General features: G+C 37.8%; 1 protein-coding gene across 1 annotated transcript; it reads left to right on the top strand.

Moving 5' to 3' along the window:
* Positions 1-16,161: 16,161 nt before the first annotated feature.
* On the top strand, positions 16,162-16,821 carry LOC120273121. The gene has a single exon (XM_039279769.1). The coding sequence runs from the start codon at positions 16,162-16,164 to the stop codon at positions 16,819-16,821; it is 660 nt and encodes a 219-aa protein (XP_039135703.1).
* The last annotated feature ends 1,698 nt before the right edge of the window (positions 16,822-18,519 follow it).

The raw sequence follows: 18,519 nt of genomic DNA, 5'->3' as shown, positions 1-18,519 counted from the left end.
ATAACCCATCTAACACTGTTTGAGGAATAAGGCCTGAAAAGTAAATGCCCAATAAAAGAGGGACTAAAAAGGAAATGAGAAACTTGCATGGATTTAGAGAAAAGTGCAAACTTGGGAGGGATGTTTCAATACTTTCCTGTAATAATAATAATAATAATAATAATAATATTTGAGACCTATATAAGAGATGTGAACTAGACTTAGATCAACAAGTTCACAATTGAACTATATGGGTCACATGGCTTACTAACAAGTCTCAACCTAGCCTCCGAGTCCTGTTCAATTAAGTCAGACCAGATGGGCTCGAAAATATAAACTGAATCCTAGTAAAATTCAAAATAGATAATTCTATTAGAACTCAAAATAAATAAATACGCATAAAATTATTCTATTTTAAGTAAATAGGAAATTTTTCTTTTAATTATTTTAAAAATCCCTGATTTTTTTATTTGTTATATTTTCAATAAAAAGCTATACTTAACTTTTTGAGCTATGTAAACAAGTGAAAATCTAACCTTGTGCGGGAAAAAAATTGAGGTTTTTTTTTCAAATAGTCTGCCCTAAAATTTTAACATTTGTTAATGCTTCCATAATTTTGTTTTTACTTGAAAATCATTGAAATATTTATATTATTGCAAATTCATCCTTGGAAATCTTTTTGAAAGTTTAGATTGTTCGGTAATGATGTTCAATCAACTTCATGAAAAATAATAATAATAAAAGGTAGTTTGGCATATTTTACGGTTCAATTTGGACTCTCAAAAAATTAAAAATCCAATAACGTATTTAAAAATTATAAGTTAATTTAAAAATAATTTAAAGTATATTTAATTTTTTTTAAAATAATTCTAAACCATGATTAGCACTGACAGAACACAGACTTAATGGTAGGGGAGCTAGAATCAGAAGGCAAAACCTAAAAAAAAAAATCCAATAAAATAATTATCTTCAATAAAAAATAATGTGTTAATATAACCAAATTTGTAATACACATATTGAAAAAACTGAAAGCATAATTAAATTTTTGTTATTATCGATAGTAAATATATGAGATTTTTAACAATTCAACAAACAAAAAAAGTAACTACATCTCACAAGTCTGTACTTTTTAAAAAACTGGTTAAATCGATCACATATGATACATTATAACATGTATATATGTTATGATATATTTGTTGGTCCTAATGATCAATTTCAACTTTTTTTTTATATTGGTAAATTTTTTTATATAAGATTTTTTATAAAATTTTATTAAATTTTGAAACTCTAGTAATAATTAAAATAAAAAGTGAAATGTGAAAAAAAAAAAACATGCACCATGTGTTATGATATATTTGCTAGACTCATGATCGATTTAAAGATTGCTTTTAATTACTATTTTTAAAAATAAAAAATGGAATATGAAAAGTAACACCAGCAAAATTCAAACTAGTGTGAATAGATGAAACCATTTTTAGTCAAGCAGAAAGTTATCTGATGAGTGCATTTTATATAGACATTTAGTATACCCTATTACATGAATTACTTATCTTTACGCATATATTTATTGTAAACGATGCTACTTTGGGTATGTATGCTTTATTGTACAGGAAATCAAGTCTGGGAACGAAAAGAAATGGAGCTTGAACACACTTTTCAGGGCAAGCACAGTTAAGAAGCACAACCATGCTTTAGGCCGTGCAGTTTCCAAGATTTGGAGAAATTCAACTAAACTAATCACGGGCAGGAAGCACCGGTGTGCTTACACTCATGCACTTTACTAAAATTTTTAGAAAGAAAAGAGCACGACTTCCTTGCTCCTATCACCATTGTACTCTCGAAACATGGGCAATAAGTAGGGATGGCAATTATCCCCAAACCCGGCCCGGCCTAACCTACCCAACCCAAGTTTGGCAAGATTTTGGGTCGGGTTTGGGTAAAACCAAACTAATATAAAATGGGAGTGGGGGCAGGTATGGAGATCCTGATACTCGACCTAAACCCGAACCCAACCCGAAAATAAAAATATAAAGTTTTGCAAATATAAAAATATATTGGGAGTTTTGGATTAACATTTTTAATTTCTACTTGGTATTGCTTTTTGTGATTTTGAATTGGGATTGAAATTTCCAATTTTTATTTTAATATTATGAATGTTTTGTCAAAAAAAATGCCTACTTTTCATAATTTTATAACAAATTATTGAATTAATTAAATATTTTTATGTAGGGTTGCGGCAGGGGTGGGGATCCTTGCAGGTACTAGATTCCCCATTGGGTGCAGGTGTGGCTTAAGGTTTTAAAAACCCGATGGGTTCGGGGGTAGCGGGGCGGGGATGGAGCTGGGTAGGGAAAATCTGCCCCCCGACCTAACCTGTTGTCATCCCTAGTAGTAAGCACGGTCGTGCTTACGTTGGTGCACTTTACAGTTTATGCTATAGTCATGCCAAAAACAAGTTTTAAGAAATCCCGAGAAGAGCACGAGCAAGAGCATGACCATGCTTGCATCCGGAATTGCGTTTTTAAGCTGAAAGTTAGATTTCTGAAGGGATCATCTTCCTTTTTTCTGGGAGACAAGGACTAGGGCAGAGCTTGGCACCATCTAGGTGCGGTATCTGGAAGGAGAGATTACCGTGGAAGTGGAGGAACGCCAGCAAGATCTTCATTGGACGCTCTCCGACAAGGATTGAGGAGGAAGAAGGGAGTTTATGTATTCGATTTCATTCTCTTGTTGTTTTCTTTGTGTGCATTGTAGAACCATAAAGGGCTAACCGTCATTCGGTGCCCCGAGTTATGAGCCTCAACATTTGATGTTCTAACTTTGATGCTTTCATTATTGAGCTTCCATGGGAAATCCTTTTTTATTATCTTGGTATGTAAAACGCCTGTGTTGATTGCCTTAATATACATGTTACATAGCTTAGAGTGGGAATTGTCGTTAGTTTGCGTTAGCAAAACTTGATGGGCATGTACCCCGTAGTTGTGATTGCAATCTTGATACCATGTTAACCATAGTTGTGTTTGATAATATCGCAAAATTATATAATACCATCAGAGGCATGTTGAAACAAGAATAAAATTACGATATGATCTAATTGTTTTAATAAACACTCTATTTTAATTGAAAGGTCTAGAAAATTACCTCTTGATGTTTGAAAAACCTTATCTTTGATGTGCTGAATTTTCCCTCAGATTGTCGTAGATCTCCTAGCACCAAACAAAAGTCTCACGCCTCTAGATCACACACCGGAATTGAGCAACAATCTGCTTTTCTTCTCCAAATAGTGGCTAGGGTTAGAGAAGAAGAGAGGGCTTGGGGATTTTTCTCACTAGAGAATTAATTGATCTTATCTAGGGTTAAAGAGGAGTCATATTTATAGAAACTTTGTAAAACATGATAACTAATTTTCAATTATGAAGTCCTATTCAAAATATGAACCTTCATAATATGATAAACATTATTATAGAAATTCTATTAGGAATATGAGTCCTAATGTAACTAAAAACAATTGTCTTTAAGTCCTTATAGTTTTGATTAACTATTCGACTCCATCGAATTTAAATCAAAATTTAAACTTAAGACAAAAACTCTAGATCAATTTATAATTTCACTCATCCCATGAAGTAAAATTATAAATTAAAAATTTTACCCTCGTACTTAAAACGAGACTAATTCTTTATCCCTTCAAGCGTGACTCCTTAGGTTTGTTCCGATTGGCAATAGGAGGATACCAAAGGAAGTGGGTGACATCTAGCTAGCCCTGTGGCCCCACGTTGTAACCCAATTAAACACGAATAAGTTGATCATTACGAACTGTTCCAATTATGATTACCATATGTATATTCGTTCTTTTATCCCAACCAAGTGAGAGCCATGGAAACTCACTTAACTCGATCGTATGCTAATAACCATATTAGAGTAAGATTACCAAAGTACCCTTCGTGTCCCACACAATTAGTTTGAATGCCTTAGCTAAGGTCTTCTAAAGTCACATACTTATAATCGCATAGGATACTAACGTGTTTACTTCTGAGAGAATGAATTCTTGGTGATCACTCACAACTATTATTTGCTCGACATAGTCGCACTTAGAGGTTAGCTCTACCAAAAGGTAAATTGAGCCTATCAGCTTTAGTAACAGGCTAGAGTGTGATTGTGGAATGGATTCAGATCCAAATTTTTTATAAGGGTTTAAATGTGGAGACTAAGCAAATGATGGATGCAGTATCTAGAGGTTCTCTATGCAGTAAACAGTCCAATGTCACCCATACTTTGATTAAGGATATAACCTCTAATGGTTATCAATGGAGTTCTGATAGGAACAAACCAGTTAAGGCAACTGATGAAATTAATACCTTAACTACATTGGCGGCACACGTGGAAGCTATATCAAAGAGGTTGGACACAATTCAAGTGCAACCACAAGTCCCGGTTATGAGCTGTAAGTGTTGGGGGAATCAAGCCAGACCTAGTTGTTCGTCATCTGATTGGGGGTGCCAGTGCTAAACAGGTTGACTATATGAGTTAGAACAACCAATTTCAAAATAATCCTTATAATGGTACCTACAATCCAGGGTAAGAAACCACCCAAATTTTTCATGGAGCCAACCAGGGCAAGGACCACGATACAGTTTAGGCCATCGCAGCCTCAACCTCCATCCTCTTGATAACCTCCTCAAGAAAGAAGGGGCATTCGCTTGAAACTCTCCTTGCAAGATACATTTAAGTGAATGATGTGTTGTTCATGGGACATGAAGAATTACTAAGGAACCAACAAGTGTCCCTACAGAATCTAGAACACTGACCTCCAGATTCACTCCCGAGCGATACTGAGATTAACCCCGTGAGTCTCTCAAAGCAGTCACACTGAGAAGTGGCAAAGAGTTAGCACCCCCTATAGCCTGAGAAATTGAGAAAAGATGTACGGAAGGTCAAGAGGTTAGAATTGAAGACAAATCTCTTGATTATGTTGTTGAGGAGAATAAAAAGGGGTAGAACAAGGAAAAACTTAGTGTACCTTAGTAGCAACCCAAGGTGCCCTATCCTGCTAAGGTGAAAAAAGATCAGTAGGAGGAACAGTTCAAGAAATTCCTTGAGATGTTCAAAACTTTGCATATTAATGTTCCATTTATGGAGGCCCAGGCTCAAAGCCCTTGCTCAAGTTCCTTACTATGTAAAGTTCCTCAAGGAATTATTAACCAACAAGAAGAAGTTGAAAGAGGTTACCACTATCACATTGAGCGAGGAATGTTCCTCTATCATCTCCAATAAAATCCCCAAGAAAGTAAAAGACCTGGGAGGATTCATTATCCAGTGCACACTTGGTGGTGTAGTAGATGAAGGCGCTTGCCGATCTTGGGGAAAGCATTAACTTGATGCCCTACAAAAAAAATTTTAAAATTTGGGGCTATGCGAGCTTAAACCGACGAAGATGACACTTCAACTCGTCATCGATCTATTCACCATCCAATGGGTGTCATTGAAGATATTCTTGTGAAGGTGGATAGATTCATTTCTCTGGTAGATTTTATCATTCTGGATTTAGATGGAAAGGCTGAAGTACCATTGATTCTTGGCGACCATTTTTGGCAACTTCGCAAGCTCTAGTTGATGTCAAAGATGGTCGAATGGTTTTAAGGGTTGGAGACGAGGAAGTAGTGTTTAAATTGCGGGATGCAATGCGCCACTCTATGGATTTCGATGACACATGTTATGCATTAGACATTGTTGATGACTATGTTTCTGATTTATTGTAGTACATGTAGATGAAGGATGAACTTTCCGAGCTTGAGTTCCTTGATGAGGAGGAACCACCTAATGAACCAAAAGAGGAAAACCACCACCACGATGTCAAAGTTGAACAGGTGAAAGACCTTGAAGAAAGTAATAATAAAACTCCTCGCCACACAAATAGGTGGAAAATATTTTCTGCCAAAAAAAGACAAAATGTCCATCCACCACTCCTAAAGCTTGCACATAACTTACAATATTGAGTAAAGGTAAGATTTGCGTGATTGCAACATTATCTCCTTACTCATTTTCTCATACTACAGGAAACTTTGAGTGGAATTAATCTCATAACCCTCATTGATTTGAGACCAAATACGTAAAGCTAGTGATGTTAAACAAGCGCTTCTTGGGAGGCAACCCATGTGTTTTCGTGGTTGTTTTACTCATTTTGCCCTCTTTGTAGTATTTTGTTTTCTTGTGTTTAATTTTCATTAATTGAGTGTTTTCTTTTGTTGGACTCAGTAAACCTTGTGGTTTTGGCAAATTTTGGTCTTCTTTTGTTGTTCTTTTGTTGCCAAGACTTTGCAATTAAGGCTTAGAGTTGTTTAGGTGAGGATTTTTGAGGCTCTGTAACTCTGCTGAAGTTTCCAGGTAAAGCACGCCATGCTTATGGTCATGCATTTTTCAAGAGATAGAGAAAAATGGGGAAAAGGGGGAGCATGGGCGTGCTTCCACCCGTGCTTCAAGCACGAGCTCACTGCTCCTAGCAGGGTAGTGCTCTCTTGTTTTTACAACTGTGAGGTTTTATATTGATGTGCACCGCCGTGATCATGGTCTCAAGCATGACCGTGCTCTTCCAGGGCACTCATCCTATTTAGGGCAAAGCACGATCGCCAAGCAAGACCATGCTCCTTGGGCGTGTTTGTGCATGACTGTTCATCTTTCGTTTTTTCCTTTTTATAACATGACCGCCGGTGTGCTCTGTCATGACCCTTTTCTTTCTTAGAGACGCTCTTTTGCGTGTTTGTTCTTTTGGTGGTATTTCTGCCAACTTTGTTTCTTTTCACTATCGGATTTGTGGATCTAAAGCAATCACCCGTTCTTTCTTCTTCTTTGAGCAAAGGTATGATCTCTTCCTTGAATATAGTTTATTTAAATTATATTTTTATGGTTTAAATCTCTTGTGAATAATCCATACATGTTTTGCTTGAATTCCAATGTGTATATCGTGGATTTAGTGCTAGAAACCATGATTCCTTGTTTAATTTCTCGGTTGTGAAGATGATCAAGCACAGCCATTCTTCCCTAGGATTTAGTTTGTTTCCTAGGAAGCACGCCCCGTGCTTTTGACTACTCAGCACGCTTATGCTGCTTTCAAGCACACCATTGCTTAGTTTTAAAATCCCTTGTGTTTTGGTTTGTATAATAATTTTTATATAGGATATTATGTTGGGTAGAAGACACTGACATCTGGGTCCAGTTCCAAGCGGGCAAGGGGTGAGAGCAGTTCCCAGGCTGCCTCGATAAGGCCCGAGTTCAGTATACCAACACACTAGGTGTAGTATAACCGTTTGATTACACGACGCATAGGTGAGTATCGGGAGATAGACTGGGAGGTCCTACATGAGGTGGGACTCGCTGAGGAGGTTCAGCACCTCTTGAGCATCTAGGCATGGCGTCAGCTTTTTTCCATCAAAGACACCACCTATCGAGAGTTGACGATAGAGGCCCTTGTGACATTTGAGCTGGAGCGGGAGATGATCTGCACAATCTAATTCCAGGTGTTCGGGACCCTTCAGCGTATAAGCCTGACTGAGTTTTTTGTCAAGATGGGATTATATGCTGAGGAATTCACCCAAACCCCAACTTGGGGGAGCAAATTGATGGAGGAGCAAATTTATTTTATTTTATTTTTTATTTTTTATTTTTTATGTTTACATAACCCCTTAAATCTAGGAATGTGGGTGGGGCGGGGAATCCCCGTTCCCCGCGGGGCCCCGCCCCGACGGGGCGGGGATTCTCCGAAACATCCCCCCACGGGGCGGGGAGCGGGGAAAAATTCCTCCCCGCCTAGCGGGGCGGAGCGGGGGCGGGGAATGGTCTCCCCACCCCACGGGGATCCCCGCCCCGCTCCCCGCGGGGATTCCCCAAAATAATATATTATATATTTTTAATATATTTATTAAAGATTATTTCAACATTAACATAATATTATATATATATATATAATCAATAAATATTTATTTGAAAATATTTTTAGTTATTATTATGGAACTCACAATTATTTCATACAACTTATTAACCATTTAAATTTATATATTTCATTAAAACATATTTATTTAATAAAAATCTTAAATTATTTTTAATAAAAATTATTATATAATATATCTACAAAAATTAAAAATTCAAACTTCTAATTTTCAAATTTCTAATATTCATAAAAAACTAATTATTTATTTAATTTAAATGAATTGGATAATTAGGTAATTGTCTAGATTTTTTTTTATTCAAATATCCATGTGTTAGTACATATAAGAGAGTACTGACATATTATTAGATCTTCAATTTTTTTTATTAATCATTAGATTCTAAAGTTATATTCTCTGAAACTATCTCACATGATGAAATTACAGATGTGAGAATTAAGATAATTTTATAGAGAATGTGTGTTCATATCAAACTGTTAAATTAACTTTATATATATTTCGATAGTCGGGTTTTTCATAAAATATAACAAATATTGTAATTTTTACTTTTGCACGAAATGTGATTATAGTAAAAAAATTCGCTCACTATAAAAATTTTTTTCACTACAAAAACACCAAACGACCAACCAACCATTTGATGCCAAATCTCATGTATAATAATCCATCATTAAATATTTTTTAATTTAGTTTTAAACTTTATGTTATTTGTACCTTAATGTTGTTGTTTCATCAAACATTATATTATGACTTGTTAGGAGAAATATTTTGTGTGAATTTTTATTTTATATATGATGTACGTATGTTGTACTTTGGTTGAGAATTTTTATTTTATTTAATCATACATTATATTTTTTATTTTCAATTGTATATAGCATCTTTAGCATGTGTAACATAAATGCATTAGAAATATTATAGTTATTTATAGAAAATTTTTATATTAATGTTTTGGGCGGGGCGGGGATTCCCCGTGGGGCGGGGATCCCCGCGGGAGAGTGAGCGGGGGAGGATTTTTCCCCCACGGGGAATTTTAACCGGGGAATCCCCGCCCTGTGAAGAGCGGGGATGGGGACGGGGATCCCATTCCCCGCCCCGCCCTGCCCCACCCCCATTCCTACTTAAATTTTTTTACAACCGTATATGATTTATTTTTTGATAAATGAAACAAAATTTTATAAAAAACTATTATTTAAATGAAGTATAGGACTAGATTATTATGGAATAAAATAAAGACTTTTACCTTCAACCTATTTAAAATAAAATTTATAAATAAATTATTTGTAAATAATTGATAAAAATAAAATATTTTTATAAGTATTATAAAACTCATTTTGGTTCAGAAAGAAAGATGGCTGGCCCTCCCATAAAAATATCTAGATAGCTAATTTTATTATTCTAGTACTCATATTTGGGTCAGTGAGTTATAAAAATTTCAATTGGTCACTGGAGCTCATGCGTTTAACATTGTGCTAACGTGATGGTATATGTCACTTATTTCTCACCATATCAGTATTGCCATCTATCTATTAAAAATATCATTTTCCTTTCTAACACTTTTCACATGCCTAATGATATCATGTGGAATGCCATGTCAGCCTATCATTAATGACATTGGTGTCAGGGAGCTGCAATCCTTAAATTGGATGACTTAATTGAAATTTGTTATAATTCAATGCCCTAATTAGGAGTTCTCTAATAATTAGGTAATTATCTAGGTATTTTACCCTAAACTTTAATTGAAGTTTTAATAAATTTTTGATAAAACTCTATACTTTCTCATTTATTTAAAAATCCCGTTTAGTTTCAATTCTCTTCATAAAACATTAAGATTATCTTAATTTAAAATGCCCTAGATTTAAATAATAAACTTCTTTTTTTTCTTTTTTCTTTTTAATAAAACATGTTAAAATAATTAAGATAAATTTACAAAAATATTAAAATGAACTTTATAAAAATCCCCTCAAGTTAAATTCTTAAAATAACCTATCAATAAATATAAAATCTTAGACTCCACTATAAACATATTTAATTAATTAAAACAACTTTTCATAGAAAGCCCATTTAGATTTGTTTCCTTCATATTTATTTGTATTTTGTATTATAAAAATATTTTAAAAATTAATTTTAGTATTTTAGAAATTTATTTTAACTATTAATTTTATTTCCCTAAAAAAAGGTAGTTTCATCATTTTATATGTAAATTCCAGATGGAATTATGTTAATACTTTAACCAAAGCAGTTCTCATTTTAAAATTAATTTTTTTAGAAATTTATTTTAATTTTTTAATGGTTTTTTACAAACGGATAATTTGGTCGTTTCACTTTTTTTTAAAGTAAATTTCGGAATAAAAGAACAATTAATTGAAACACTGGTAATATATTACCATCTTCAATCCCCCAAACACCCACTCTTAAGTCCATTTGCTAAATTATTGGCCCCTTCCCCTATCTCTTTTTTCTTCCTGATGTCACAAAAAAAAGTAATTTCTATATTTATAGATGATTTACGTAGTAACATATTATTTGCATTAATTTAGTTATATTTGTATAAAATATGATGTTATCAAATTAGATTGATGCTTTATTATGTAATTAGTAGTTATATTATGCGTTATCTATCACAAACATGTAATTTTTGCTTGTTAAAATTTTGATCTTTAAAATTTTTTATTATTATAATTAAAATTTTGACCGTTTTAAATTTTTACAGTTGTAGGTTTTACTATTGTAATTTTTACGGTTAAAATTTTAGTCAAAATACTAAAATGGCCCCTTTATTTTGTGTTGTTCACCCTTTTAATTTTTCTAATATAAAATCCACCATTTTGGTCCTCATATTGACACATTTCTGTTTTTTTGGTCCCTCCAGCCGCTCTTTTGGTCCTCGTATTTGTATATTTTTCGTCCTTTTTTGTCTCTTCAACTGACGGTCATTCATCGCTAGAAAAACCAAAAGGATGAAAATATACAAATACGATTACCAAAAAGGCGAATTTTATAGTAGAGGGACTAAAAAGACAAAAAAACACAAAGTAAAGGGACTATTTTGGTATTTTCACCTAAAATTTCTTATCGTTGCATGCTTAATTTTTTTAGTTGTTAATGTTATAATTTTGGCAGAGGCTATTTTACTATTGGTAGAGAACGTTGTATTGTGAAGGTTCGTTAGAAATATAAATGATAAGTCTATCATCGATTTTGATAGTTCAAGATAAAAATATTGCTATTTTATAATTTAAAATAAAAATGATAAAGTCCTTACCGTTTTTGTGTTGCGTAAAGCGGGTAATTGCTAAATAAATTTTATATTATAATATTCTTAAAAAAATAAAAGCCAATTAGTAAATTTATAAAAGTATATTGCTTTATTTAATAATTATAGATAAAGAGGACAACAAACTACCATACATTTAATAATTATAGATAAAGAGGACAATAAACTACCATACAGTAATAAAAAAATAACCAAAAGAACTACAACATTAATAATTTTTTACTCATAAGTTTACATAATGAGTTAATTAAAATTAATAACAAGAGAAATACATTAATAATACCAAAAAATTGATTCAGGAAGGTGGTATTTAGCACCACGAAAATAAGGAATAATGAATAAAGAATAAAAAAATAAAATTAGGTATCATAATAAAATAAATTAGAAATAAATAATTATTATTTTTAACCGAAGCTTTAAACTTGGCTTGAGAAAATTAAAAGAATAATGCTATTTATGCCAAATAGATTGACCAAATTAGTAGTCCGAATGACATAGATGTCAAGTTAACAACTATGTTAGCATCCACGTCAAGTTAACAACTATATTAGCATCCACGTCATTCTTTATTTTTTTTTTAAAAAAATTCTTTTTATAATCTGAATCTTTAATGTTTTATAATTTTTAAAGTTTTGAAATTTATACTAAAGTCTAAACCCTACCACCTAAAAATTTTTAACCCAAATATTATAAAATCTTATATCTAAAATTAAAAACATAAACCCTTAATCCTAGGCTCTAAACCCTAAGCTGTAAACCCTTAATCTTAAACAGGAAACAGCAAATTAAACAAGATTTGCAATTTAAGGTTTAGGGATGGTTTCCAGGTTATAGTTTACATTAAGGTCTATATGATAAAAAAAAATAATTTAAAAAAAAAAAACAAAGAAAAAATGACGTGGATTATGATATAGATGTCAACTTGCCATCCACGGACTACTAATTCAGCCCATTTATACAGCCTAAGTATTAGTATTGAAATTTAAAATGTATGAATACAGTTTGAGAGGTAGATTAGTTTTTTTTTATTTAAAAACAACTGAGCTGGTGCTGATGCTAGGTGGTGAATGAAATTTAATCAGATAAATTTAGGAGTTCCGTGAAAGCTCAAATTAATGTGTGGATGCATGTGTATCTGTGGTTATGCAACTAGTCATCATATATATAATAATGGACTAGTAGCTGTGTGTAATGTTTGGTTAAAGAAAACATTGATTAGTTATTCTTCGTACCAATTCTCAGTCCACCCCGTGTATTCCACCAGTCATAATTTTTTTTGAATTGATGATAAAAAATTATCTTATTAAAAAAATAATATACATATATATATGCACTATATATACAAAAGAAATCAAATCTAGAACGAATCTCTGGGGAGAGAAGGCGAAGATGAGTCTTCTGGAGGGGTTGTGGGGCGGTGGAACGGCGTCGGCAAAACTGCAGAGGGCGATGGAGATTGTGGAAGGTTGTTCGTCAAAGAAAGGTAAGACTTTTGCGGAGGCTGTCAGCTCATCTTCGGAGGAGTTAGGGTGTTCGAAGAGTGAGAGGAGTAAGATGCTGAACAAGGAGAAGCCGACAATCAGAACAAAGCGACCTCGGTCACCAGGGGATCAGTCTTATGGTCGTTGCTTCCGGACGACGCATAAAACTTCAGAATGCCGCCATCAAGTTGTCTGTTTAGATTGCTCGGGAGTTGGGCATGTCGCGGCGAATTATAAACTGGAGCCGCGTAGGAGCCCAAAGAGGAAAAGAGTGCATGTTCGAACCAAACGCACGGCGGAGTTGGAAGATGTAAATCGGGTGGAGCCTCCTGTGTTACCGAGATTGCCGGAGTCGCGCCTCCCGTTGATCGGACATGCTACCCTTTCTCTTCCACTGACTCCGGAGATTTCTGCTATTAGAGAGGAGCTAGCTATGGTGGTGGTGATGACCATATTATCAGGCTATGCGACGAATGCTGGACTGAATGAGGTGCTCCCATCTGTTCTCAATAGATCGCTCGCCGGACCACTCACCCCTCTGAATGATAACATGTACCTCATCCCCTTGTCGAGTCGAGCGGATGTGAAGGATGCATGTAAGCTCGACGTGACAAAGTTCGCGACTAAGGATGGTTTGTGCTTAGCAAAGTTCGCTACTTGGTCGGCGGAAATCGGAGTGGTGAACCGTGAGTCAGGAGTAGGTCTTTGGGTTCGTATTTGGAACTTACCTTTGCACGGGTGGTGCTGGAGCGTGATCTTGGAGATCAAGAAGACGGTGGGGGAGATGGCGGCGCTGTCGCAGGAGTTTAAAACTAACAAATGTTTTGTCTCGGCGCTAGTACGTAGACGGCCGGGGACAGTGCTTCCCCTGGAACTCGAGCTCAGCCTGGGGATGCGCAAGTATATGGTGCTCTTAACGGATGACAGAGGAGAGAAAACGAGGTATCGAGCGGACCTTGGTCGCTTTGAGCTCGTTTGCCGTAGCAGTGACGGCGACCCAAGTCAACCGGTGCAGAAGGCCATGCTTGTGTCTTCCTCAAATGAGATGAGGCCGCGGGTCTCCGAGGGACCGAGCGTGAAGGTGAAGAAGGGGCTGGTTGAGCGCAGCTCCCACCCTGAGATTGAGGAGGGTCCCGGTTCTCTTGGGAAGGAGATCCAACCACCGGCATGCATGTCGGTAGAGTCAGCTTCGTCTATGCAACGGAAGGATTATTCTCGGAAGGAGGTGGAGAAGAGACCGGCGTTGGTTGAGTGTGACTCCCACGTCGAAAGATTGGGAGGCTCACGGCGTGACGAGGGGAACGTGGTGGAGCGGAGCTCCCACGTGGTCGATGGCTTGGACCCGCCAAGGTTGCTCGTTCGAGGACCGTCTGGCCGAAGGAAGTTGCAAGTAGGGACCGTTGGCCGGTCGTCGGAAGGTACGGAGTTGCAGAGTAGGGAAGAGTTGAGGCTTGGAGCGGTGGCGAGAGAACCAAGGAGGCTCGCTGTCAAAAGGTGGGTGGCTCGCAATGTCGTAGGGACTGAGAAAGTTAGCGCTAGACCTGGCACGCATTTATTGGCATCTGAGGTTGATGGAATCAGCACGTGCAAGCCTTTTGACAAGTCTGAGGTTCTCCCTTCCACGCGGCAGAAGGAGAAGGTAACTGTTTGGGTGGATGATCCGGTTCTGGGATTCGTGGACCCGCTGGAAAAGGTTATTGTGCTGAGAACTGAAGTGGGCCCAGTTGATTGCTTCAAAGGTTCTGGATTTGGTTTGGATCCGGTCTTGGAATGTGATTGGGGCTCCAATTTGGGCCGGCCCACCTGGTTAGATGAGGTTAGGGGCCATAGTGAATTATCTAGAGGCTCTTTAAAGGGGGACTGGGCCGGATTCTAGGCCCCCATTGACAGGTGAGGTTACAACTGTTAATGGGCCTAAGGATGGCCTGATGATTGTAGGGGTCTTGTCCAAATCTAAACATCTCTGTGAACCGAACATTGGAGGGGTGATGGCCCAAAGCTCTTTGCGTGATTCTGGGTTATTACTGGAGGGTGTGGATGTTCTGGACGGCAATGCTAAACCTACAACTGTTCCTCCAATGGGCTTTGAGTGGCAGTTCCTTGCTAATGTTTGGGTTCTGGCTCGTATTATAACTCCCAAGGATTCTAACCTAGGGATGGGGGTGGGAGTTTCCCATGCCTCTGAGACAGAAGACCGGAAGGAAGAGTATACTTCTAATGGCTCTATTTATGAATTTGAAAGATCGATCAAGGAATTATTACCATGACTGAAGGAAGGGAGTTCATCACCCACTATTGAAGCACCAAAAGGGATCAGGAAGATTGAACGTCCCAAGAAACCATCGTCCAGATGGACTGAGGAGGCGGGTTACGTGGCGAAGCCTCCTAAATCGACCAAGAAGAAAGTCACACGCAATGTTACCTCTGAAGGTACGCCTTTAGAGCCCCTTCTTATTTCTGATTGGTCCAATGTTCAAATTGCTAGCTACTGTAATACGTGTGGTATTTAGTTTGATGGTTCTGGTTCACATGTTAATGATTGTATTGATTTTATCCGTAATGTTGAAAAGACCCGTTCTTTGTCATGTGTTGTCTCCAATTCGGAGCAGGCGGAGACCTCATTGGAGGTCCGCGGTAACTAGTTAGTTTGTTTATGAATATTATATCTTGGAATGTTAGGGGTCTAGGTAGACCTGCGAAATGATTTCTTGTGAAGGATTTCTTGAATCTTCATTTTGCGGATGTGTGTTGTTTACAAGAATCTAAACTAGATGATATTTCGGGCACAAAGTGGAGAGAGATTGGAGGACCAAGACTAGATAAATTTGCCTTCCTTCCTTCAGTGGGGACTTCAGGGGGCATCATTGTTGGTTGGAATAGCGTGGTCCTTGTGGGTACGGTGGTTAGCAGAGGCACTTTTTGTTTAACAGTCGAGTTCTATTCTAAGAAGGACAACCTCTCTTGGCGGTGCACCTCAGTCTATGGACCGAACGCGCGGCATCTAAAACGCACTTTCTGGGATGAGATTAGAAGTTGCAGTGTTGACCCGGATGTACCTTGGATAATTTGTGGTGATTTTAATGCAATTTTTTCGCCTGAAGACAAAAGGGGTGGAAACCTAAACTTAGAGTATATTCGTGAATCGAACACCCTGATGCAGGATCTTTGTCTCTTTGAACCCCCGATGACGGGGAGGAGGTTTACATGGACTAATGGGCAAGATAATCCTATTTGGGTTAAGCTAGATAGGTTTGTTGTTAATAGGGCTTGTGTTGACCGTTTCCCAAGGATGATTCAAAACTGTCTCCCGAGGCTTGGATTGGACCATGTTCCTATCAGGCTCGAGGTGGGGATGCATTGCGCTAAACCTAGGTTGTTTCATTTCGAGAAAGTTTGGACGACGGTGGATGGTTTCTCAGATCTGGTAGCTGGTTGGTGGGCAGAGCCCAATCCCCATGGTTGTGGTGCTTTCGTCTCGTCCTAGAGATGATTGATGTCATCAAAAACTGGCTTGGCTTGGCTTAGGGATCAGCTCCGAAGATGGTCGAAAGAGAGTTTTGGTTCCATTAAACTTCGAAAACTGGTGACGTTGCATGACCTAGAGATGATTGATGTCATCAAAGAGTCTAGTTGTCTTAATCCTGAGGAAATTATCCAGGAGTGCGGCCTTATGGAGAGTTTAGCGGAAATCCGAAGACAAGCGGAAGTTTACTGGAAGCAGAGATCCCGGTTGCAGTGGCTGAAGGAGGGGGCTGAAATCACGAGGTATTTTCATTCAGTGCCAAATGGGCGGAAGAATATAAACTTTATTCCTTCGATTTATGCTGGAACTGGCTCAGTCTCTGATGTCAGGGACATTGGTAGAATCTTCGAACAGAGCTTTAGGGGTCTCTTTGGTCAGCGAAGGAATTTTCGCTTCAAGGTGGATCTCGGTAACCTTCTGAGGAACAAATCCTTTGTGGACTTATCCTCTCTTGAACGTCCTTTTACTCTGGAGGAAGTGAAAAGAGCGGTTTTTGACTTAGGAAGTGACAAAGCCCCAGGGTCGGACGGCTTTCCTATGTTTTTCTTCAAGTCCCACTGGGAGATTGTCAAAGGTGAGATCATGCAACTTTGTCAAGACTTCGACTCGGGGACGGCGAACTTAGAGTGAATTAATTGGGCCTATATTGCTCTTATTCCTAAGGTCTTAAGTCCGACCAACCCAGGGGATTATCGACCCATTAGCCTTATTAACTCATCTTTGAAAATCCTTAGTAAGATTCTGGCCTCGAGGCTCAGTATGGCTATGGACTCTTTGGTGGATCACACGCAATCTGTGTTCCTCAAAGGGAGGTGAATTATGGATAATATTGCAATGGCGGAGGAGACAATCTTTAGCATACATAAAAGAAGGCTGAAGGGGCATATTCTTAAGGTGAACTTTGCCAAAGCTTTTGACTCGGTTGATTGGGACTTCTTGTTGGAGCTTCTGAAGGTTAGGGGTTTTGGACCTAGTTGGATACGATGGATTTCCTCTATTCTTAGCTCGTCGAAAGCTTCTATCTTAATCAACGGGTCCCCTAGTGGTTATGTGAGATACCAAAGAGTGTTGAGACAGGGTGATCCTCTGTCGCCTCTGCTTTTTGTGCTTGTTTCAGATGTGATGTGCACTATGTTTGATAACACACTGAACTCAAAAATTCTGATCGGGGTACCTCTGGGGAAGCAAGGTTGTGTCTGTAACTTACACTATGCAGACGATTTGTTGGTCTTGACAGTGGCTGGAGCTGAAGACCTTAGGGTTATCGTTAATTCTATTGATCTTTGAAAGCCTTTCCGGTTCGGAAACTAACTTTTCCAAAACTTGCCTGTACACTACGAATATGCATCAACTTCCTCAAGTGAGTGAGGCCAAAATGGTCAACTGTGATGTGGGTCTTCTCCTAGTAACCTATCTTGGTATACCTGTTTCGGGCAGAAGGCCTCGTAAGTAGGACTGGGAATGCATGATTGCCAAAGTCAGAGGGCACCTGTCCTCCTGGAATTCTTCTTATATCACTATTGGAGGACTACTCACCCAAGTTAACTCGGTTTTATCGACAGTTCCGACGTATTGGATGTCACTATACCAGTTACCTAAGTGGGTGATCAAAGAAATTGATAGGATCAGAAGAGATTTCCTTTGGTCTGGTCCTGACATTGAACATCCTGGGTGTCATCTTGTGGCTTGGAGAAATATCTGTCGCGTAAAGGAACAAGGAGGTTGGGGCATCTTGGAGCTTTCGTCCTTTAACTTGGCCTTGCTGGGGAAATGGAGATGGAAACTACTGATTGACTCGCACTGGGGGAAAACGAAGATCCTGAGATTCAACTATAATGTTACTACCTGGAACCTATTTAGGGGTCCGGTTGGGAGAGTCTCTTTCTTTTGGTCTGGGGTTTCCCGTTGTCTCCCTGCTTTTAGGGGACGTGTAACGGTCCAGATCAAAGAGGGATCTAAGTCACTCTTTTGGAAAGATAGATGGTTAAATGGAATTGCGCCGATGTATATCTGGCCAGATGAATTCTTGGCGTCTCTTTCACCTAATGGGACGGTTCTGAAGTTGGCATTGTTACTTGGGAGACCTCCATTCGCAAATTACCCGGGGGTTGAGCAGCTTTGCTCTAGTTTAAATGTGGGGACTGGAGGCGATAGTGATTTAAAGGTTTGGGGACTAACAGCCAACGGATCCTTCTCTGTCAGATCCTTCTACTATCTGCTGAATAATTGTGGACTTCATTGAACCCTTGCCAACTCCTTTTGGAATTCCCCTGCCCAAGGAAGGTTAACATCCTTAACTGGCTTGCTTGGAAGAACAAGATTCTTCCT

This window comes from Dioscorea cayenensis, chromosome 12 (genome assembly GCF_009730915.1).
Source record: "Dioscorea cayenensis subsp. rotundata cultivar TDr96_F1 chromosome 12, TDr96_F1_v2_PseudoChromosome.rev07_lg8_w22 25.fasta, whole genome shotgun sequence".
In the NCBI taxonomy this organism is placed as follows: domain Eukaryota; kingdom Viridiplantae; phylum Streptophyta; class Magnoliopsida; order Dioscoreales; family Dioscoreaceae; genus Dioscorea; species Dioscorea cayenensis.
Note: the sequence above shows the minus strand (reverse complement) of the source record. Positions and strands in the feature narration are given on the sequence as shown.